The sequence below is a fragment of the Coccinella septempunctata genome, chromosome 8 (genome assembly GCF_907165205.1).
Source record: "Coccinella septempunctata chromosome 8, icCocSept1.1, whole genome shotgun sequence".
NCBI lineage: Eukaryota > Metazoa > Arthropoda > Insecta > Coleoptera > Coccinellidae > Coccinella > Coccinella septempunctata.
Genome location: NC_058196.1, coordinates 4694423 through 4720363, shown reverse-complemented (window position 1 = coordinate 4720363; position 25941 = coordinate 4694423). Strand labels below are relative to the sequence as shown.

Sequence of the window (25941 nt, the reverse complement as noted above, 5' to 3'; positions counted from 1 at the left end):
ATATCGTCATAAAATATGTTTCTCTCAAATCTAGAAATAGTGTACTGGCAGCGGCGAAAGCTAGAAGGAATTCTTCTAATGGAGCCCTAATAATCAATGAGATCCCTAACGCGAGAATTTACATCAACGAACATCTAACCCCAGAAAATAAGATACTTTTCAAAAAGGTGAGGGAGACTGCCCGACAGAGAGATTATAAATATGTCTGGATCAGAAATGGCAGTATTTTGGTCCGAAAAGATGATGATTCCTCCGTGAAGCAGATAAGCAGTGAGGGTCAGATTGTGTCCATGTAGTTCTCAGCTCGTCTGCTGACTCGAGACATTTTGGGTTTTCATTTTCGAACACTTGACTGTGTTTTACCAGAATGTGCGGGGATTGAAATCGAAGTTGAATGTGTTTAAACGAGGTGTTGCATGCAATGCGAACGATGTGTTTTGTGTCAGTGAAACTTGGTTGAATCAAGGCGTATCGGATTCCGAGTTGTTCAGCGATGATTACCAAGTCTATAGAAGGGATCGTGCAAGTTCATATTCTCGAAGAGGTGAGGGCGGTGGAGTTTTAATTGCAGTAAGACGGGGTATTCAGTCTTATCAGAAACTGGAGTGGGAGAGTGAAGCAGAGGATATCTGGGTTACCATTACATCAGTAGATAAAAAAAAGGTTCATTTATGTTGTGTGTACCTACCACCAAATGATAACTTAGCACTTAATTATTTCGTTGAAAAGCTTCAATTTCTCTCCAATATATTTTTCGATAATACTGTATTAATTTGTGGCGACTTCAATATGCCAAATATTACATTGGAGTTCAAACCCCATAATTCGTATTTAATACCTAAAGGAATTGATTCCAGGTTTAGTCGATTGCTAGATATAGTGAATTTTTGTGATTTTAAGCAGTTCAACTCATTCACCAATGTTAATAACAGAATTTTGGATTTAATTTTTGATAACAAGTTATGCATTGAAAGGGTCATTAAATCGGCTGATCCTTTAGTCCCAGAAGATCCCCATCATGTTAGTGTAGAACTGCTGTTGAACTTTTTTAATGTTAAGATCCTTCATTCCAAATTGACTTATGCTTACAATTTCAAAGGGGCTAATTATAATAATATCAATACTGAATTGGAAAAAATTAATTGGTCCTCACTTTTTTCAAACAGTGAAGTTGGTGATTGTATCGGTTTATTTTACTCTAAAATATATAATATCATTGAAAAACATGTACCTAAAAAAAAAATTAATAATAATTTTCCTCAATATTATACACCTGGCACAATAAAACTTATAAAGGATAAAAATAGGGCTCATAAAAAGTGGAAGATATCTTCTACTGAATTGGACTATAAAGTTTTCTCGTATTTAAGACGAAGATGTAAATTGAGTATAAAGAATGACTATGAAAAAAACTTAGAGACCATAGAAAATTTGATACCTCATGATACAACAGGATTCTGGCAGCTTGTTTCTCTGAAAGATCGTAGTAGTAAGATTCCTTATTTGGTGAGTTTTGATGGTAAAACTGCTGAGGGCGAGGGTGTGGCAGATCTGTTTGCCGAATATTTTCGTGGCGTTTTTCAGCCTTGTGAACAAAAGTTTTCAATGCATAAGAGCAATGATCTGTGTAATAATGTGTTGTCTGAAATTGAGGTAGATGAAGAAGGCGTAGCGAGAGCTCTTTGTCAACTGGATTAAAGCAAGGGGGCGGGTCCTGATGGAATTCCTTCAGTTTTTATCAGGAGATGTTCAAAAAATCTATGCGTTCCACTATGCTCCCTGTTCAATTCATCTCTTAAGGAGTGCATATTTCCTGATCAATGGAAAGTTTCTTATGTGGTCCCTATTCCTAAACTGGGAGATCGAAGTAAAGTAGAAAATTATCGACCCATCTGTAAGTTGAATATTTTCGGTAAAATTCTGGAGAAAATAGTGAACGATGTTATTGATCGGGTTCCTTAAGTCTTTCATAGTTGACCAACAACATGGCTTTTTTCCCAAAAGATCTACTGAGTCAAACCTTGTTCTTTATGCCGAGTATATACTATCTGCTATGGATGAGCGTGTCCAGGTCGACTCCGTGTACACCGACTTCAGCAAAGCATTTGATAAAGTAGATCACAATATATTAATGTTGAAGCTGTCAGAGGCCGGTGTGCACGGGGATCTGCTTCGGTGGCTGTCCTCCTACATCAGCGGTAGGGTTTTGATCACTTATGTGAATGGTTATAAATCTAAGCCTTATATAGCAACTTCAGGTGTACCTCAGGGATCCCATCTGGGACCTATCTTATTCTTAATCTTTCTGAATGACGTGGGGACCTGTTTCAAATTTTGTCAATTCTTGGCTTACGCCGATGATTTTAAGATTTTTGCGAGAGTTCAGACTTTTAACGATTGTCTTGCTTTCCAGAATGATCTTGATGAATTTTTCGTTTATTGCAAAACAAATAGATTGCAGTTGAACTTGGACAAATGTTCCTTCATCAACTTCACCCGTAATTTCAATATAGTGGATTACAACTATAACTTTGGGGGTAAATTGCTCCATAAAAAAAAGGAGATAAGGGAACTTGGTGTCATATTTGATAGCAAAATGACCTTCGCACCTCATGTTGAGTCCCTTGTCGCCAGGGGCAATCGTATGCTTGGGTTTATTTTAAGAACTTGTCGACAATTCTCGTCTGTGAGTGCCCTAAAGGCTCTCTATTTCGCTTACGTTTATGGCAGATTGAATTATGCATCAACTGTGTGGAGTCCCCAGTATGAGGTATATAAGCATCGTTTGGAGGTCATTCAGAATAATTTTTTAAGATATTTGGACTACAGAGTTGAGGGTTCTCGTGACAACTTGGCGAGCACTGGGGGCTTGAGGAGTAAATTTGGCCTTCTCTCACTGGATAGTCGTAGAAAGCAATCCGATATGATTTTCTTATTCAAGGTGTTGAGGGGCTTGGTCGATTCCCCAGACTTGTTGTATCTGATGAGAATTCATATACCATCTAGACGGCTGAGGAATAACCCTACTTTTGATTTGACTCGAAATAGAACAAATTTGAGAAATAATTCACCGATTAATAGAATGCTTGCACTTTTTAATAAAAGATTCAACAACCTCGATATCTTTCACCTCACACTGAATGCATTTAGAAGAGAAACTTATAGAATTAGTTGGCATAATTTGTAACCAATATTTCCGCATATTCTGAATTTTGAAATTAAAAGAAAAGAAAAACAAAAAAAAAAAGGGTTGAGAGAATAATTGGTTCTCCGGAGTGTTTTGTGGGTTTCTTATTGTTAAATAGATAAATGTAGTTTAATTTTTATCTGTGTCCTACTTGATTGTACTTTTTTTGTAATTTATGGACATCAATTTGGGTTTTATACCTGTAGATGTCCTATTTGGCAAATAAATAAATAAATAAATATATAAATGCACCAATATTGATGATGCCTTCGTTATATTTGCACAGTTAATACAGTATTCTCTGGAAATAAATTGTCCGCTTGTGAAGTCTGGGAATTCAAATCAGAATAGGAAAAACTGGATAAATGAGGAAGTGAGGGAAGCAAGCAAGAATTTGAAAAATTTAGATTGGTTAAATATAAATATGAAGACTGTGGGTTCTTATGAAGTCTATAAAAAAGCAAAGTCAGATTTTAGACAACTCTTATGGCGCACTAAATCTAGTTATTTCTCGGAGGTCATAAACTCTTCCAGCAATAGTAATAGAGCGGTATGGAATATGGTAAATAGCATTACTGGGAGAAAAGGAAGTACAAAAATAGCAGTATAAATAAATTATTGTGGGGAAAGTTATACGGAGCCAAGAGATGTTGCTAATGTTTTTGCTAACCATTTTGCTTCAGTTGTCGAAAGAATTCTCCAGGATTATTATGGAAATATTTTGTCATCTTCATGTACGACCTCAGCTTTGTCGGGAAACACTTTCTTTTTTCATCCGGTTGTGACTGAGGAATTAGTTAGTACTGTTAGAGGCTTGAAAAATAAAAAGAGTACTGGTATTGATGGAGTATCTATCTCCGTGTTGAAGTTTATAGTGGATAATATCGCTGAACATCTTGTTTGTATTATTAATTTATCGGTTACAACTGGTAAATTCCCAGATCTTTTGAAAGTGGCGTCTGTGATTCCCGTTTTTAAAAAGCATGATCCTTGCTGCATTGACAATTATAGACCCATTTCGGTGTTAAGTGTTTTCTCCAAACTCTTTGAAAAAATTGTGCTAAATCGCATGATGTCATTTCTGACTCGCTTCCGAATTATTACCGACTGCCAACATGGTTTTAGGGAAAAAACTACACAAACAGCAGCATTTTCGATGGTTGATTTTATCTATAAAAAATTAGATGAGGGATTGGCTGGCATATTTTTTGATTTGTCCCGAACATTCGATGTTATAAATTTGGAGTTTTTGGAGATCAAACTATACAATATCGGTTTTCGTGGTATTTTTCTCCAATGGCTGATGTCATTTTTGAAGAATCGATCCTTATATGTTAAGACAGAGAATTGCTGGTCTGAGAAATATGATCTTCATCATGGAGTACCTCAGGGTTCAGTGTTGGGACCGCTGCTGTTTCTCCTTTTCATAAATGACCTACCTGGGTCCATAGATCCTGAAATCATAATTATTTTCCTTGACGATACATCAGTGGCGGTCTCAGCCAGAGACCTGAGCGATCTATCAGATATTTTTAGTTCACTAGTATGTAAGTTTCTAAATTGGTGTAAAGCTAATAATTTAATTCTGAACTTGGGAATGACTGAGTGCATTAGATTTAAGAATAGAATTAATGATTGTGAACCTATTGTTGTCAAATGCATGGACCATCTTATTGTATCGGTAGACAAAGTTAAATTTTTAGGTGTTTACTTGGATAGCTCACTGAGATGGAGCGATCACTGTGATTATGTCTGTGAGAAATTAGCAAGCTCTCTCTATGCTATAAGCAGGATCAAGAATTCACTTCCTTGTCAGGCTGTGATGAATGTTTATTATGGTTTAGTTTACAGTTTACTGAATTACAATATTATACTATGGGGTAACTCTATTGATTCTCATAGGGTGTTTATTATGCAAAAAAAAATTTTACGATTAATTTTCAATTTAAAACCAATGGATACCTGCAGAAATATATTCAAAGTGAATAATATACTCACTTTGCCGTCTCTGTTTATACTTAGATGTTTAGTATACCAACGTGAAAATGATCATTTGATGGTAAAGCTCTCTAGCTTCCACACATACTCTACAAGGAATGATACCACACTTAGCATTCCTTTTCATGAAACATCGAAATATGAAGCAAGCCCTGTCTATCAGGCAATCGTATTGTATAATCACCTACCACCTAGTATTAGGATGTTAAACATAACATTATTCTGTTGGGGAATTCTTGGGGGATGTAAATTTTTGTGTAAAATAATTTACTATTTGTTTCATTTTTTCATTGTTGACTTGTCCTATGCATTTTTGTATGTCTTAGAGGATCAATGAATTCTATTCTATTCTATTCCGACATAAATTTCTGAAAATGGATTGCTGAAATTTATTAGAGAAAATAACGAAAAATTTTGGTTGCAGTAGCCTTTTTTTTGAGGTTGAAACTGAAATAATAATATTCGCGATAGTACTGAAGCTGGCATACGGAGTAATGAGAAAACAATATGAAAAATTACGGTCCGTAGCGTAACGTTAGATCTATGAAGCCATTATAACTAGTGAAACTGAAAAGAGCAAATTTTTCCAATTATCTGTAGGATATAAATAGTAGATGAATCCCTAAAACAATGTTCTTGAATGACAAAAAAAAGCAGGATTGGAAATTATCCTGGTTATAGTGAACCAATGTCTCAATAAATGAGAGGATGAAATAACTCAAAACAAACGAAATTAATTCAGGAACATAATACACATTGATATAAAAGTGGACAAACAAATCAACAGTTGTTGGTTTTCATATATCTGAGTTGATTTCGTTTATTTATCGCCCTAATTAGAAGGCTCACTCATTTGATATCCTCCTACTTAATTTTAACTGATAATTAGTATATCTGCTCATATTTTGAAGTTTAAATTTTTTTTTATACCGTACTTGGAACGGGACCTAACGTTGTCTTTTGAGTACACCTAACAATTTTTAATTTTTTTTCGAACCTAATATTTCATTCAGAAAACACTCTATATCATAAATGATTCATTATATCATACATGCACTCTGAATTCATACATATCCTATTGCTTGATTGCAGGTCAAGAAGCGTTCAGTGGATTTTTTTTGCATAGTACTTGAAACAGTACTAACTGTCAACTTTTATGAACCCCTATCAATTTTTATTTGTTTTCAAAATTAATGTTTCATTTTGAATATGCTGTAAATTCAAAATGAATCATTATCAGACTTGCACTCCTATATTATGAATTTTCTATTTCTTGATCGCAGGTCAAGGAGCGTTCAGTCTTTTACGCATAGTACTCAAAACAGTACTGTTGTCTTTTCTCTACACCTAACAATTTTCAATTTTTTTCGAAGTTAATATTTCATTTTGAATATATAGCGCGGGCTGGAGTTACAAATCCTACAAAAGTTTTCATTTTATAGGTGTCTCCTTCTTCCTAAAAATCTCAATGTAGTCATTCACCTTGAAAAGTTTGATATTAGGATCTTCTTTTCTTCTAATAGATGTCATATTCAGAATCTCCTTCAGAATAAAAGACCTCGTCAAGCGTTTTCTCAGATTTCCGTTCGACACATACTGCTTTTTTTCTCCAACATCGGAATTTATTTTCTTCACGACTTTTTGTCTATGTTCTTCTTGATTACCTTCTCTTCTTGCAGCGTGAGTGTCGGATTTTTTCTGCGGAACATTTTCTCTTTTTCGTTCTCCTACATGTGACTTCAGAAAATTCCTGATTTGAACTGTTCTCCTCAAGTCAATTTGTTTAGACTTCAATTTTTCCAATCCCATTCTCAAGATCTTCTTTCTGTCCATCTCGTCTTCCAAAATGAAAAAAATATTTAAGTATGAAACGATAAAATTCGATAGTACCAAAGTTAAAAAATGTAAACCACAACACAATATTTGCAGCACGAAGCACATTCACAAATGAATACTTGGTACATCTACTCCGCTGTTATATAGCCCCTACCTTCCCTTCCTAGCACCCCACCACCCAATTGCCCGTTCCGTCGTCTGATTCGATATTAGATTGCTGTGAAATTTCTATGGAATCAACGAATTACATTCGTTCAATTTAACTGTCACACGTCGGACTGTTTGTTGATTTATCCTTAACTTCCTATGACCAATTTTAAAGTGTTACTTTTATTAGTTGTATGATGAGCCTTGAGAAAGGAACAATATAGTTCCGAAACGTTGGCGAATTCATGAGAGATTGTTTTTCAACCTGTCCAAATTCCTGCGATATTTTACTTATTGTGTTCAATCCATTATTTTTGATACCTAAAAAAGAACATATAAAATATTAAATAATCAACTATGTAGTGGCAAAGATGACACGAATACCAGTGATGATATAAAATATTTTGTTTTTTTGTGATACTTGAGCCTAGCACTAAAAATACGAAAAATTAGAGAGTGTTTTATATAATTATGAGTTCATAATAATAATAATAATAATAATAATAGTTTATTGATCCTTTTAGACAACAAAGTGTATAGGACAGGTCAAAATAAAAATTCATCAATCAATGATAAATGACGGACAATCATTACAAAATTCTACAGTAGAATAGTAACATTTATTAATTAACAAATCCTTGATTTTCTTTTTGAATGGTTGCAATTTGAGAGCCTTCAAAGTTTTAGGTAAACAATTATACAATCTTATACTCTGGTACATGGGAGAATACTCAAATTTTTTTGTTCTATGCTTAGGTATAAGCAGAATTTCTTGGTTCCTTGTACTATATTCATGGTTTTCACATAATTTCGTCCAATTCAGAAAATTTTCTTTAGCATATATTAAACATTTGAATATATATATATATACATGGTAGAGAAAGCAAATTATTTTCAACGAAAACTGGTCTGCATGATGTACGAGAACTTAATTTGAATATCAAACGAATGATCCGTTTTTGAGCTATGAAAGCTCTGTTAAATTCTACACAGTTTCCCCAGAGTAAGATATTATAAGAGAGTTGACTATATACTAGGCTATAGTAGATCTGCATTAATGAGCTGACAGGTAGCATGTCTTTCACTCTATTGATGGCATAGTAAGAGTTATTGAGCTTTTTACAGAGAAAACTTATATGAGTAGACCAGGTTAAATTCCTGTCAATATAGACTCCCAAAAATTTACATTCTTCAGCAGATTTTAAATTGAAGTTGGAGTAATTTAGTACAACAGTCTCTACTGTGTTTTTCCTAATACCGAAATGAATGTAAACAGTTTTATTGACATTCACAACAACTCTGTTGGACCGACACCAATTGATGAATTGGCCAATAATTTCCTCGCAAGCACTGCGAAGTTCCTCGTAACTCCGCGCTGAGACCACAACCGATGTATCAACGGCAAATAACACCAAAAGAAATAATCTCAAGTGAATAGGCAAATCATTAATAAATAATAGAAAAAGTAGTGGTCCCAGCACGGAGCCCTGGGGAACACCACAATCTATTGGGAATCGAGCGGAATAACTGTCGTCAACTTTTACACGCATAGTCCTCTGGTGAAGGTAGCTACGCAACCAGTCCAGAAACACTCCCCTGAAACCTAAACTGTAGCTTTTACTCAAAATGAAATCGAAAGAAAGTGTATCGAATGCGCAGGAAAGATCGAAAAATAATCCAGCCACCTGTAAACCCTGATCAATGCCATGATATACTGACTCAAAAAACTTGAGTGCAGCGGAAAGAGTAGAACGGCCACTTCTGAAGCCGTGCTGGGCGTTATTGAGAAGATTGTATTTGTTCAGAAAATTCAACATCTTAGTGGATACGATTTTTTCAAATATCTTGGATAGAACACTCAAAATTGAAATCGGACGATAGTTCGCGATTTCTTCCGAGTTACCACATTTGGGTACCGGAATTACAATGGATTCCTTTAATATATTGGGGAATTTTCCCAAGGACACCGACAAGTTTATAAGATGGGCGAAATGCTCACTTATCACGTGAGCTGTTGATTTCACGATTTTGGTGGAAATGAAATGGATTCCAATGCTTTTTTTGTTTTTCAAATTATTGATAGCATCCAAATAATAATAATAGCATAAAAGATATGCAAATTTAAATGATAATTCCCCAGAGTATTTTTCTTACAGAAAGAATATACTATATTACGGTTTATTTTTTCAAACGTTTCTGATAATATGAAATGATAAAATATCAACAATTGAGAAGTATAAGTTATCGATACAGATAATAACTATCTGGAGAAGCAAGTATTGAAGCGCATTAGTATTTCAATTCTTAAGTTTGTTTCAAATCTCGCTGCTCCAAACAATATTTCAAAATTAATAATTTCTAGAGAATTATTTTTCATCATTTACATTCACGTTGTAGATGGTATACTGGAGGGGAATTCCTTTGCACTACGACCTAGAGGTCTATTAGATCCACGGTAATCCTGAGGAAATGAAAACTATAGAAAGAATGATTGATAGTGGTCGTGGGATCGGAATAAATTTCACTAAGAACTCCAACTTCTTCTATGAGTGACGTTTCGCAACTTTATTGTTGCTTTCTCAAGCTCTAAAAAACATACAGACAACAGTGAATGTACAAACATTACACAACAATAAAAAAAAATTCTCTACCTAGAATTCAACTGTGTTCCTCTAGTCCATGACAAAAAGATCGCAATAACATGTAGGTGAAACAGGTGACAGCGACACACTCCTTCCCGTCGTCAAATTCATACTGAATTTCATATTGTTGAATACTTATTATTATAGTACATCCGAACGGAAAAGAAATGCGCCTCCGTCATCGCTTTCATAAGAAGAGAAACATGAAAATACCGTTGAACAGAGAATTCACAAAATCTCACGAACTGGACAAATATTGGACAAACTAACTATTCTACTTTGAACATCAATATTTCTTAAATAAAATTAAATTACACCTAAAACAGAAAACAAAAAAACTACCTGAATTTAATATTTTGTCGTGCGTATATATTTAGTATGTTGCTATATATAATGCTAAGATTAGCGCAGTCACTTCTTAGGTTGACAGTGTCGGCCAAGTTTATTTGGATCATCTCCCCCACGTTGCGTTTAAACCAATTGGCCTCCCGATCTAGCACTGTGACATCTTCGAATATAAAAGAGTGTCCAGTTTCAAAATGGTGTGATGCTAACGCTGTTTTGTTTGGTTTATTCTGATTCTGGTTTTTACAATCGTTGGTATGTTGGCTTATCCTCGACTTTAGGTACTGTTTGGTCTGGCCAATATATGATTTCCCGCAAGAACATGGTATCTTATATATTACGTTTGACAACGATAATAACGGTGTGGGATTTTTCAAACGCGTGTATAAACACTTGGTGGATCTGACATTGTAAAAGGCCAATTTGGTATTGCTGTGGAACACTGTACTTATTCTCTGTGAAAGCCCATCAATGAAAGGAAACTTGTAAAACTTACACGGAGGCTTTTCTGAGTTGTTAAAGGCCCTATGTTGTCTGAAGTAAGAATTTAAGCACTTATTCACGAAGGTATTCGGGTAATTGTTCATCTTGAGAATGTTTTTAATAGTTCTCAAATTGGAGTCATGAAAGGTATGGTGAATGAGGTTCATCATTCTGTGAAGTAAACCCTTAACAGTACTCAACTTATGGCCAATAGGGTTGTAGGAGTGGTAATTTAAAATTCTGCCCGAGCTAGTTGGCTTGGTGAACCAATTCGTAAGTAGGGTTCCACACTCTTTTCTATGTACTTCAACATCTAGAAAGGCTAGTTTATTATCTCTTTCTGTCTCCATGGTAAACTGAAGTTTTGGGTTGAATGCATTGAAGTAATCTAGGATGGTATCGAATTCCTCCTCGGGCACTGCTGTGATCGAATCATCCACGTATAACCAGAAGAAGGGAAGAACAAAAGGTAAGTTCGCCAACACCGAAGACACCAACTCATCCATTGCTATCTCTGCTAGAATTGGACTAAGAGGGTTGCCCATGGCACTTCCGTCTAGCTGTAAATATATGTTCCCTCCAAAACTGAAGTAACTCGAATCGAAATAAAACTCGATCATTTCTAGAAATATCTTCTTTGGAATGTTCGTATATACGGATATGTAAGACCATCGTTTAGAGAGTGTGCTCAGAACTAACCCTTTTGGAATATTTGTAAAGAGGGAAATGACATCTAATGAAATGAGCTTGTAGTGATCAGGCAGCTGTACATTGTTTAAGTTCTTCACAAACTCAAATGAACTTTTCACCTTGTAATTGAAAGTTGTTGTTGTTACTGGTAAGAGTATCTGATGTAAAAAGGTTGCCAAGTTATAACAAGGGGACTTTAACACAGCTAACAATTTGTCTTAAGGCAAAATTTTCTTTATGTGTTTTTCTCAACCCGTAGATCTTAGGGGGGACCGAATTGTGAGTCATAATCTTCTTGCTAAGTGTTTTACTTATAAACTGATTCTCTACCAACTTTTTTGCAAACTCATTCACACGTTTTGATATTTCATGGTAGGATCTCTGCAGATTGGTTTATAGATGTTTCTGTCACTAAGCGTTTCTTGCATTTTCTCTTCATAGTCCTTTTTGAGCATGATAACTGTTGAGTTCCCCTTGTCTGACCGTCTGACAATGATGAAATATCAAAAACGTGTGAATGAGTTTGCAAAAAAGTTGGTAGAGAATCAGTTTATAAGAAAAACACTTAGCAAGAAGATTATGACTCACAATTCGGTCCCCCCTAAGATCTACGGGTTGAGAAAAACACATAAAGAAAATTTTGCCTTAAGACCAATTGTTAGCTGTGTTAACGCCCCTTGTTATAACTTGGCAACCTTTTTACATCAGATACTCTTACCAGTAACAACAACTTTCAATTACAAGGTGAAAAGTTCATTTGAGTTTGTGAAGTACTTAAACAATGTACAGCTGCCTTATCACTACAAGCTCATTTCATTCTAATGACATCTATGTCATTTCCCTCTTTACAAATATTCCAAAAGGGTTAGTTCTGAGCACACTCTCTAAACGATGGTCTTACATATCCGCATATACGAACATTCCAAAGAAGATATTTCTAGAAATGATCGAGTTTTATTTCGATTCGAGTTACTTCAGTTTTGGAGGGAACATATATTTACAGCTAGACGGAAGTGCCATGGGCAACCCTCTTAGTCCAATTCTAGCAGAGATAGCAATGGATGAGTTGGTGTCTTCGGTGTTGGCGAACTTACCTTTTGTTCTTCCCTTCTTCTGGTTATACGTGGATGATTCGATCACAACAGTGCCCGAGGAGGAATTCGATACCATCCTAGATTACTTCAATGCATTCAACCCAAAACTTCAGTTTACCATGGAGACAGAAAGAGATAATAAACCAGCCTTTCTAGATGTTGAAGTACATAGAAAAGAGTGTGGAACCCTACTTACGAATTGGTTCACCAAGCCAACTAGCTCGGGCAGAATTTTAAATTACCACTCCTACAACCCTATTGGCCATAAGTTGAGTACTGTTAAGGGTTCACTTCACAGAATGATGAACCTCAGTCACCATACCTTTCATGACTCCAATTTGGGAACTATTAAAAACATTCTCAAGATGTACAACTACCCGAATACCTTCGTGAATAAGTGCTTAAATTCTTACTTCAGACAACATAGGGCCTTTAACAACTCAGAAAAGACTCCGTGTAAGTTTAACAAGTTTCCTTTCATTGATGGGCTTTCACAGAGAATAAGTACAGTGTTCGACAGCAATACCAAATTGGCCTTTTACAATGTCAGATCCACCAAGTGTTTATACACGCGTTTGAAAGATCCCACACCGTTATTATCGTTGTCAAACGTAATATATAAGATACCATGTTCTTGTGGGAAATCATATATTGGCCAGACCAAACAGTACCTAAAGTCACGGATAAGCCAACATACCAACGATTGTAAAAACCAGAATCAGAATAAACCAAACAAAACAGCGTTAGCATCACACCATTTTGAAACTGGACACTCTTTTATATTCGAAGATGTCACAGTGCTAGATCGGGAGGCCAATTGGTTTAAACGCAACGTGGGGGAGATGATCCAAATAAACTTGGCCGACACTGTCAACCTAAGAAGTGACTGCGCTAATCTTAGCATTATATATAGCAACATACTAAATATATACGCACGACAAAATATTAAATTCAGGTAGTTTTTTTGTTTTTTGTTTTAGGTGTAATTTGATTTTATTCAAGAAATATTGATGTTCAAAGTAGAATAGTTAGTTTGTCCAATATTTGTCCAGTTCGTGAGATTTTGTGAATTCTCTGTTCAACGGTATTTTCATGTTTCTCTTCTTATGAAAGCGATGACGGAGGCGCATTTCTTTTCCGTTCAGATGTACTATAATAATAAATATTCAACAATATGAAATTCAGTATGAATTTGACGACGGGAAGGAGTGTGTCGCTGTCACCTGTTTTACCTACATGTTATTGCGATCTTTTTGTCATGGACTAGAGGAACACAGTTGAATTCTAGGTAGAGAATTTTTTTTTTAATGTTGTGTAATGTTTGTATATTCACTGTTGTCTGTATGTTTTTCAGAGCTTGAGAAAGCAACAATAAAGTTGCGAAACGTCGCTCATAGAAGAAGTTGGAGTTCTTTGTGAAATTTATTCCGATCCCACGACCACTATCAATCTCTAGTTGAAGGAATACGATCGACAAATTACTATAGAAAGAATGTCCCTGAATAGATTTAACGACTCTGATGTATATGCAGAAATCCATGTAGGTTCCTATATATAAGTACAGAATCGTTATTTTTTATTTTCACCCTAATTATACGGAGCACTACTATCTACTTCATGAATTTCATTTTCAATGTCTTAACCGGGAAACCCAAAAATTTTAAGTATATAATCAAAATGAAATATTTTCATATTATAAGAGCTAAAACTTGGTTTCTTAAAAAATGGCATGGATTCCCCATTCTTTCGTTTCGTACTTTCATCGAAAAAAATTTGTACTGTTTCAAGTACTATGCAAAAAAAAATCCACTGAACGCTTCTTGACCTGCAATCAAGCAATAGGATATGTATGAATTCAGAGTGCAAGTCTGATATAATGAATCATTTATGATATAGAGTGTATTCTTAATGAAACATTAGGTTTGAAAAAAAAATTAAAAATTGTAAGGTGTACTCAAAAGACAACGTTAGGTACCGTTCCAAGTACGGTATAAAAAAAAATTAAAACTTCAAAATATGAGCAGATATACTAATTATGAGTTAAAATTGAGTAGGAGGATATCAAATGAGTGAGCCTTCGAATTAGGGCGATAAATAAACGAAATCAACTCAGATATATGAAAACCAACAACTGTTGTTTTGTTTGTCCACTTTTATATCGAATGTTCCTTAATTAATTTCGTTTGTTTTGAGTTATTTCATCCTCTCATTTATTGCGACATTTGTTCACTATAACCAGGATTATTTTCAATCCTGCTTTTTTTTGTCATTCAAGAACATTGTTCCAGGGATTCATCTACTATTTATATCCTACAGATAATTGAAAAAATTTGCTAGTTCCACTGGTTATAATGGCGTCATAGATCTAACGTTACGCTATGCACCGTAGTTTTTCATACTGTTTTCTCATTATTTCATATGCCAGCTTCAGTACTCTTGGGAATATTATTATTCCGGTTTCAACCTCAAGAAAAAGGCTACTGCAACCAAATTTTTCGTTTTTTTCTGTAATAAATTTCAGCAATCCATTTTCAGAAATTTATGACGGAAGAAAGTAACTTTTTTAATCGGTTTTTCGAAGTTCTCGAAAAAGTCACCTTCAATGTTGTTCCATGAGCTATATGGATGTGTAGAGGATGTTTCATTAAGACGAATTAATTTCAAGAGGAATTACCTGAGCCTGAAACAAAGAACAGTTTACATTGACGAATAGAATAGACAGATAGAATAGAAGTCAATGTTTATACTATATTATCGAAATCTCATTTCTCTTGATGAATACAAAGGGGATTTATGTAAAAAAAAAACAGAACTATATCATGGAAACCAAAAAGTGCCATAACTGATCTACGGGACTACTATTTCTTGATAAGCAAAAAAACACTATTCAAAACTATTAACGTATTGAAGTATACAGTAAAATATTTGTTACTTTGACTAGGTGACAGGTACAGAATAACACAGATACAGTATAACCAATACAATAAACCATCCCTCAACGTTTCCGCCCGCAACGGACCGATTTGGTCGTAATTATTACTTGCGAAAACAAAGAATTGTATAGCATGAACTTTGAAGTATTTTGAAATAAGATAAATGATTGTTGATGCATTTTTCGGAAATATTCCAATTAATAATCGATTTATATTCGAACGCCAGCATCTCAAAATAGAACTTTTTTCTACAAAACGGCCTTTTCAAAATCATTTTGAATATTTTCGATATCGATCAGCATTGAAATCAACGTCGACAATAATTCCTGAATGTTGCACCATTCTATCGTTAAAGCATACTGAAAGCTGGAAATCTTGGAACATTCAATGTCATGTCACCAGAGTCACATGTTACTCGATGGGGAATCCATGCCATTTTTTAAGAAACCAAGTTTTTAGAAATCATTTCATAATATCAGAAACGTTTGAAAAAATAAACAGTAATATAGTATATTCTTTCTGTAAGAAAAATACTCTGGACAATTATCATTTCAATTCGCATATGTTTTATAAACTCATAATTATATAAAACACTCTCTAATATTTCGTATTTTCAGTGCTAGAATCAAGTATCACAAAATAACAAAATATTTTATATGTTCTTTTTAGGTATCATGAATAATGGATTGAACACAATAAGTAAAATATCGCAGGAATTTGGACAGGTTGAAAATTAATCTCTTATGAATTCGCCAACGTTTCGGAACTATTTTGTTCCTTTCTCAAGTTCATCATACAACTAATAAAAATAACACTTTAAAATTGTTCAAAGGAAGTTGAGGATAAATCAACAAACAGTCCGACGTGTGACAGTTAAATTGAACGAATGTAATACGTTGATTCCATAGAAATTTTAAGTCACAGCAATCTAATATCGAATCAGACGACGGAACGGGCAATTGGGTGGTAGGGTGCTAGGAAGGGATGGTGGAGGGGCTATATAACAGCGGAGTAGATGTACCAAGTATTCAGTTGTGAATGTGCTTCGTGCTGCAAATATTGTGTTGTGGTTTACATTTTTTAACTTTTATACTATCGAATTTTATCGTTTCATACTTAAATATTTTTTTCATTGTGGAAGACGAGATGGACAGAAAGAGGATCTTGAGGATGGGATTGGAAAAATTGAAGTCTAAACAAATTGACTTGAGGAGAACAGTTCAAATCAGGAATTTTCTGATGTCACATGTAGGAGAACGAAAAAGAGAAAATGTTCCGCAGAAAAAATCCGACACTCACGCTGCAAGAAGAGAAGGTAATCAAGATGAACATAGCCAAAAAGTCGTGAAGAAAATAAATTCCGATGTTGGAGTAAAAAAGCAGTATGTGTCGAACGGAAATCTGAGAAAACGCTTGACGAGGTCTTTTATTCTGAAGGAGATTTTGAATATGACATCTATTAGAAGAAAAGAAGATCCTAATATCAAACTTTTCAATGTGAATGACTACATTGAGATTTTTAGGAAGAAGGAGAAAACTTTAAAATGAAAACTTTTGTAGGATTTGTAACTCCAGCCCGCGCTCTATATTCAAAATGAAATATTAACTTCGAAAAAAATTGAAAATTGTTAGGTGTAGAGAAAAGACAACAGTACTGTTTTAAGTACTATGCGTAAAAGACTGAACGCTCCTTGACCTACGATCAAGAAATAGAAAATTCATAATATTGGAGTGCCAGTCTGATAATGATTCATTTTGAATTTACAGCATATTCTTAATGAAACACTAATTTTGAAAAGAAATAAAATTGATAGGGGTTCATAAAAGTTAACAGTTAGTACTGTTTCAAGTACTATGCAAAAAAAATCCACTGAACGCTTCTTGACCTACAATCAAGCAATAGGATATGTATGAATTCATAGTGCAAGTCTGATATAATGAATCATTTATGATATAGAGTGTATTCTAAATGAAACATTAGGTTTGAAAAAAAATTAAAAATTGTTAGCTGTACTCAAAGGACAACGTTAGGTCCCGTTCCAAGTACGGTATAAAAAAAAATTAAAACTTCAAAATATGAGCAGATATACTAATTGTCAGTTAAAATTAAGTAGGAGGATATCAAATGAGTGAGCTTTCGAATTAGGGCGATAAATAAACGAAATCTACTCAGATATATGAAAACTAACAACTGTTGTTTTGTTTGTCCACTTTTATATCAATGTGTATTATGTTCCTGAATTAATTTCGTTTGTTTTGAGTTATTTCATCCTCTCATTTATTGAGACATTGGTTCACTATAACCAGGATAATTTCCAATCCTGCTTTTTTTTTGTCATTCAAGAACATTGCTTTAGGGATCAGTGGCGGCCCGTGACACTATGAGATGGTGAGGCATATCAGAAAAAAACACGAACCTCAAGGGATCGCCAAAAACGGTTTGCTAAAAGCAAAGTTCGCAATAAAGGATAAATGTAAATAGATATCAGGAATTAACTATTATTTTTATTTTCTAAAAATTGGTTCGTTATATGCGAAAGTTCGCTGAAAACGGAGCCGTTGTAAGCGAACACTACTGTATACAGGGTGTTTTCAAAGGTAAGGCTTTTTTTTGGAACTCATCAAATAAGTCGTTTCACCAAAAATTGTCTTGTCTACATAAAATATCCAAGATGGCTGAGATACAACTCCCAGAAGTTCGACGAAATCTCATTAAATTTCAAGTACGGGACTGTGGAAGCTGACTCCGTCATCGCAAAAACGAAACACAACATATAAACATATGGCTGGTCAATGGATGGTTCAGAACCAAGTTCATCGGATTAGATGCATCAGGTCACTTTTGAGATAATCATAATTGGTATATCGTTACATTCAGGATGAAAAAAAAAATTAGAAAATCGAGGCAGTTTCTTGAAATCGCTATGGTAGTTATGTTGAAAAAGTGCTATGATATTTCCCCATTTCATCTCATTTTCAGGACGATTGTTGGAATGTTCGAACAAGAAGATTGTGATGCCCATTGTGAGAAAATTCGTGAATAATTTAAACCAATTTTATAGGTGAGATTTTGAATATTCTCTGGAGAATTCTCTACCAAATTTTGGTATGAAAAGTGCAGAGATTATTTTGTATGCACCTGAACAGTGAATTCTACAGAAAGTGCGTATGTAACGGTAAAGAATTCACGGCGCATGAATTCTCGAGTAAATTCTCTAGAGAATTCTCGGCTGTTGCAAACGGACTAAAGTTACTAAAAAATAATGAGAACAATTCGGCAATCCTAAGTTTCCATTTTCATTACCACGTAAATATCGAACGAGCCAACATCCTAAACGAAAACACATGGTCGAATCAGCAGATAAGTTTTTTCTCACTGCTTTGCGATAATTCACCTAACAAACGGTCTAAGGTGTATAAGGATCTATTTCAGTAATAATTTTCAAATTTTTTTTTTCAACTTTTTCATTTTGAAAGTTTCGGATATTTTATTCTTGGTGAAACGCTTCATTTTAACCACTTCTATTCCGTTGAAAAAAAAGCCTCACCTTCGGAAACACCCTGTATACATATCTACACATAGGAAAATAATTCTTTGCCTGATAATTCTTTTAAACTTCACGTATTCTTGGAAGATACAAGCGCTATCTCCCGCTTCCTGAACAGTGCAGAATAATTGCAGTTTGCCGAGGACATGGAATGTTCGCCGTACGATAGCCGAGGCATGCCTCAAAATGATCATTAGAAGCAGAAGCCGCTTTCAAAGGCGTGAGGATATATTCGCGTCGCATCGATGTAAATCACGCGCTAGACAAGGAAGCGCGTAGGCATGCCTCAAACCTCTTACTTCTCAAAGAGGAAGTGGGATGAATATAGAAGAATCGTAAGATTGAGCAGGATTATTATTGAAAACAGAATGCCGTACGGTATGATGGGAAAATTCAAAAATTGGACTGAAAAGATGATGAAATGGATTAATAAAATATTCGATTAATACGTGTAATCTCCAGCATTTATTTGGTGAAGCACTGCCTCACCTGCCTCATAGGACAAGCCGCCACTGTTAGGGATTCATCTACTATTTATATCCTACAGATAATCGAGAAAATTTGCTCTTTTCAGTTTCACTAGTTATATTGGCGTCATAGATCTAACCTTACGCAAAAAAATCTTTTCTTCAACCAAATGGATCATATTTGTTTGAAGTTAATGATAGATTCATATATAAGCAAGAATATAATAGTGTTGAGTTAAGTACACTTTATTCTCAAAATTCAAATATATTTAGTTTTTCAAATGAGTAGATAATATACTCGAATCTAATAAAACAGTTAATATTTACTCAAGAAAATTTACATATTCCTTGAGAGTATAGTACACATTTTGAAATGAGAATTTGAAATATTTCATATGAGTGTAGAAAAATTTTCGGAATGAATTTGTATACCTCTTGATCTTAGTGATTTGTCCGGTTGAAGGAAAGAGACTGAATACTTGAATGAAAGAAGCTTTTCTACTCAATCCAACTTTGCACAAGTGTTGAAACAAGTATATCATATCAAATCAAAATTGATATATTACTGGTTTTGAGGAAAGAATAAATTTTGGTGAAGTAAATATTATCTTCAAATTTATCTCTCGGTGTATTCCCAAGAAATAAATACAACTATCCGTCGAATCTATTTACATTCTCACTTTGAATCATTTCCAATATTTATTTTGAAATTGAGATTGGTTATCGGGTGCAAACTGAGTCAAAAAAGGCCACTATTAGTTAATTTCTCTTTATTGATTCCTAAGCTTTCGCTACTTTCTGTGTAGCTTCATCAGAGGTCTGAAAATTTTTAATATTAAAAAACAAAGCCATTAAAAACACAAATACAAAAACATTTTTTAAGTTTAACTCACTCAATGTGAGGTTTCACAAAAGCCTCGCTCCATCCGAGCAAAATACTATGGTCTGAAATTAGGTTCTCAGAAAACATCTGACGAATCTTTATGAAAAACACTCCAACCTTCAAGGATTGTGCAAATTGATGCAGATGAGTTACAAGATTCTTGCTATATTTCATATATTTCAACAAAAACTTTTACCACACTGTCGGTAAATGGCACGGCTTATCTTACAGGTTATGTTCACAGAACATCGAATAACAGAAAGAAACAAACAATCCACTGACAAAAACGGTACTAACCTACACCAGAGGGATAAGAAGAAGAAGGAACCTCTGAGCCATTTGTTATATTATTATGTTTTTTCTTAATGAGCTGTACTAAATTGCAGTAAATGGAATTTATTTCCCCTGTATCGCTCTGAATGTTCAGAGTATTTTCTTTAAATTGTACCTCCAACATTTCTTGGAAGCATCTTTTTTCTTGGTTTGGGCAAGATTTTATGACCCTGCAATCGTCAAATTTAAACTTGTGTCCTGTCTCTACTGTATGTTTGGACAGGCCACACTTGGGTTTCATTAATTGGCAGTCTCTTTTATGTTCTGCAATCCTAGCTCTGAGGTTTCTTCCTGTTTGGCCAATATACTCTCTGCCTCCCGAATCGCCTGGAAGAAAGGTGAGTTTTTTCTCAGAAAGTAATTTCTTAATGTAGTGATGTTCTCTTGATGGATTTTCTCCAGGCTTGGTAGCCCTCGACCTCCTTGATATAGTCTTATCGTCGAGGAATGAGGGTGGTGGACTCCATGTTTCGTGAGCATACGTCTCAATGCTCTGTCCATTTCTTGTAGGTCGGTTGTCGACCACGTTATAATGCCAAAAGAATACGCTACCGTTGGTATAGCCCAGATGTTGATGGCAGTAAATAGAGATCTAGAATTCAGTTTTGATCTTAAAAGCATGTTGACTCTTCTAAGTATTTTCTCACGATACAGTTCTTTCATCTCTGATGTTTTGATATCTAAAGCCTGTTTTATTCCGAGATATTTGTATGAATCATCCACGTTCAGGGATGGTATGGTAGTTTGATTTATTAATGTAGTTCCAAGGCTTGTGTTTTGAATTTTTCCTCGCCTCACTTCCAGGGTCGCACACTTATCCACCCCAAAACTCGTACCGATGGAATCGCTAAAGAGCGACACTATTTCTAGGAGTCTCTTTATCTGTTCGAAATTGGCACCATATAGTTTAAGGTCATCTATGTATAGACTGTGATTTATTCGAATGCGAATATATGAGGAGGAATAACATTTGATTTCGTAACAATGTCAAAAACACAGCACTGTATAAGTGCAATGTACCAGGATAACGCACATTTAATACATGAAATAATTTAAAAAATATATCGAAATCCTTACGTGCAGAAGGAAATTGAAGATGCATCTCAAATTCAACAAGACCCTCCTAAAACAACAAATAGGGCTCGACAGTTTGTTTCCTTTGTGACGCTTTGTTTCTTCGTTCTCCAGTTATTTGTCCAATATCTCCAGAACTCTACATAAAAAGAAGAAGTAAAAATCGGATTAATTCATTATAGGCCCTTCTGAAAAAAAAAATCACCATAGCATGAACTATGAATCGATTTTTCCTTGTGTTATCAAGTTACATAAATACCTTTTTCTTCGAAAAAAAGTTCTATTCGCCTTATAGGAAAAAACGATAATATTTCAAAATTGTATGTTGTATGAACCAGCAGGATTTCTCATTGAAAAATCAAAAAACCTAGGATGTATTGAACGAAAGATTACATATTTGACATAATATTAAGGAAGTTTACACCTAATTCCAGTGGATAGCTACTTTTGAGAATAATTATTCAGAATTATGTTGTTGCGAATGAAGAAGATGTGCATCAAAAATTCATAAAGCATCAAACAAAATGTAAAAAGTATAGGCTTCAGAAATTCAGATTTTTTAAATATCATAAACTTACCTTGAGTTCACCTTGAGCAATCCATTTTCAGAAATTTATGACGGAAGAAAGTAACTTTTTTAATCGGTTTTTCGAAGTTCTCGAAAAAGTCACCTTCAATGTTGTTCCATGAACTATATGGATGTGTAGAGGATGTTTCATTAAGACGAATTAATTTCAAGAGGAATTACCTGAGCCTGAAACAAAAAACAGTTCACATGACGAATAGAATAGACAGATAGAATAGAAGTCAACGTTCATACTATATTATCGAAATCTCATTTCTCTTGATGAATACAAAGGGGATTTATCTGTAAAAAAAACCAGAACAATATCATGGAAACCAAAAAAGTGCCATAACTGATCTACGGGACTACTATTTCTTGATAAGCAAAAAAAAAACCTATTCAAAACCATTGACGTATGGAAGTATACAGTAAAATATTTGTTACTTTGACTAGTTGACAGGTACAGAATAACACAGGTACAGTATAACCAATACAATAAACCATCCCTCAACGTTTCCGCCCGCAACGGACCTATTTGGTCATAATTATTACCTATTACTTTCTTTATTCGGTTTTTCGAAGTTCTCGAAAAAGTCACCTTAATTGTTGTTCCATGAGCTATATGGATGTCTAGATTGTCTAGAGAATGTTTCATTAAGACGAATTAATTTCGAAAGAAATTACCTGAGCCTGAAACAAAGAACAGTTTACATTGACGAATAGAATAGACAGATAGAATAGAAGTCAACGTTCATACTTAATTATCGAAATCTCATTTCTCTTGATGAATACAAAGGGGATTTATCTGTAAAAAAAACGGAACAATATCATGGAAACCAAAAAAGTGCCATAACTGATCTACGGGACTACTATTTCTTGATAAGCAAAAAAAACCCTATTCAAAACCATTGACGTATGGAAGTATACAGTAAAATATTTGTTACTTTGACTAGTTGACAGGTACAGAATAACACAGGTACAGTATAACCAATACAATAAACCATCCCTCAACGTTTCCGCCCGCAACGGACCGATTTGGTCATAATTATTACCTATTACTTATTTTATGATTTCTATGCTGATCCGGCTATCGAAAATATTCAGAATGATTTTGAAGAGGCGGTTTTATAGAAAAAAGTTCTATTTTGGGGTGCTGGGGTTCGAATATAAATCGATAAAAATTGGAATATTTCCGAAAAATGCATCAACAATCAAATATCTTATTTCAAAATACTTCAAAGTTCATGCTATACAATGCCTTGTTCTCGCAGGTAGTAATTATGACCAAATCGGTCCGTTGCGGGCGGAAACGTTGAGGGATGGTTTATTGTATTGGTTATACTGTACCTGTGTTATTCTGTACCTGTCATCTAATCAAAATAACAAATATTTTACAGTATACTTCAATACTTCAATGGTTTTGAATAGGGTTTTTATTTGCTTATCACGAAATAGCAGTAAACACCACTGTTGTATCTACATTATATTAACTTATGAACCTCTTCTTGATTTTGAGTAAGAGTTCATTTCTATTGGTGTTTTTTGATTTGTTGAATTTACGACAATATGTATGTACTATGTCATCGTGTATTGTTATGGGGGAGTGTATTCTGTTCATCTTCTTTGTAAGATCCTCTATTTCTCTAGTTTTTTTTATTTATAGTTTTAACATTGACATTTGGGATGCCTTCGATTGGTTTCTTCGAATGGTTGGGACATTTTATGGAGCATGCTGAATGATTTTCAGCATTGCAAGGAGTACATTTTGGTGTATTGGTTGACTTACAATGGGACATTTTGTGAGTTCCCTGACATTTTGAGCATTTTGGTGGTCTTTTGAAATTTTCAGTTGTATGATCAAATAGTAAGCATTTGTTACAAGGTATCGGTGTTGGTTCTGGTGCATGACAGCGGAACACCATGTAGTGACAATTTATATAAAATAGACCATTGTTGAGTATTGTCTCGAACGCATTTATTTCTCCTGTAATTATTCGTAATTTTTCTGCTTTTAATTCGTTCAGGGTTTTTTCCAGTTGTATTTTATCAGTACTTTACTTCAAAAGAAATCCCAATTTCGTTTCAGAATAATATCTTCTCCATTCGGGAATTTGAAGTTCCGAATAATTGCCATTTGAATTCTATCTTTTTCATTACTTTCAGGAATGATTTTAAATAAAAATCGGGTATTGTGTGAATTCAATTTGATTCAGTTTTGGTGAAAAGTATTTGTTTATGTTTTTTCTTGGATTATTATTCATTCGTTATTGGGTGTCTATTGTTTTTTGAGTTGTTTCTGTAGTAGATGTTGATGGTGCATTATTCGTTTTATCTATTTCCATGCGTTCAGGTTCATTCGATTTCTTTTCTTTAATTATTGTGGTTGTTTGAAAATGATATCTGGAGATTTGTTTTCATCTTTCTTTTTCGCGGTCGCAGTCTTAACATTCTTCCTCCCTCGTTTTCTTTTGGGAGCGACCTCTTTCAGATCTTCTTCCTCTCCCTCCAAAGTCCCGTAGGAAGTGGAGCCGCCGATCTGAGACATTTCATAAAGGCAGAAATCCTCAAAGTCTGCAGCGTTCACCGGGGAATTATCGTCGATTTTCTTTGCTTATCATAAACAGCTGTCGATTTATTCACTATCAGTTACGATTCGTATCAATGAGAACGTAATTTAGAAGCACATGTGCTCAGAATGAAAGCCAAACACAGACTGTACGGAGAACTATAGTATTAGATAGTATACTATCTACTTCATGAATTTCATTTTCAATGTCTTAACCGGGCAGCCGAAAAATCTTAAGTATATAATTAAAATGAAATATTCTGATATTATAAGAGCTAAAAACTTCGTTTTTCAAGAAAAAGGCTACTGCAACCAGAATTTTCCGTTATTTTCTCTAATAAATTTCAGCCATCCATTTTAAGAAATTCATGACGGAAGAAAGTAACTTTTTTATTCGGTTTTTCGAAGTTTTCCATGAGCTATATGGATGTGTAGAGGATGTTTCATTAAAATGAATTAATTTCAAAAGAAATTACCTGAGCCTGAAACAAAGAACAGTTTACATTGACGAATATAATAGACAGATAGAATAGAAGTCAACGTTCATACTTAATTATCGAAATCTCATTTCTCTTGACAAATACAAAGGGGATTTATCTGTAAAAAAAACCAGAACAATATCATGGAAACCAAAAAAGTGCCATAACTGATCTACGGGACTACTACTTCTTGATAAGCAAAAAAAACCCTTTTCAAAACCATTAACGATTTGAAGTATACAGTAAAATATTTGTTACTTTGACTAGTTTGACTATGTCTAATTTCGACATTATTTTGGCGATATTTTACTTTCACTTTACTGAATGTCATTTGCATTGGTTATTTTTTTTCAATATCTTCTTTTTGTACTGGGCGTGAATATAATTTCCGATTTTCGTCTAAAATTTTGGAGGTAGTGAGGCCTTACAAATGTTTTAGGGTGACTTTCGGACTAACATCAAGTTATTTCCGTATAATTCCCCATTTTGAAAAACGATAGCAGAATATTCCGTATCCAGAAATACCTTGTCAATTTTAGGCATAGTAAGGATAGGATAAAACATATTTCGACTAAAAATATAAGTTTCCATTTAAAAATTTTTTTTCCGATTAAAGCACGAAACGAAAGAATATTTTAGTAGATATGCTGGTAAAAATGCATTATGACTTC

At 34.3% G+C, this 25941-nt stretch overlaps 1 protein-coding gene across 1 annotated transcript; it reads left to right on the top strand.

Moving 5' to 3' along the window:
* The first annotated feature begins 12271 nt into the window (after positions 1 to 12271).
* On the top strand, positions 12272 to 13381 carry LOC123318225. The gene has a single exon (XM_044904841.1). It carries the CDS (start codon positions 12272 to 12274, stop codon positions 13379 to 13381), a length of 1110 nt encoding a protein of 369 aa, XP_044760776.1.
* Positions 13382 to 25941: the final 12560 nt, after the last annotated feature.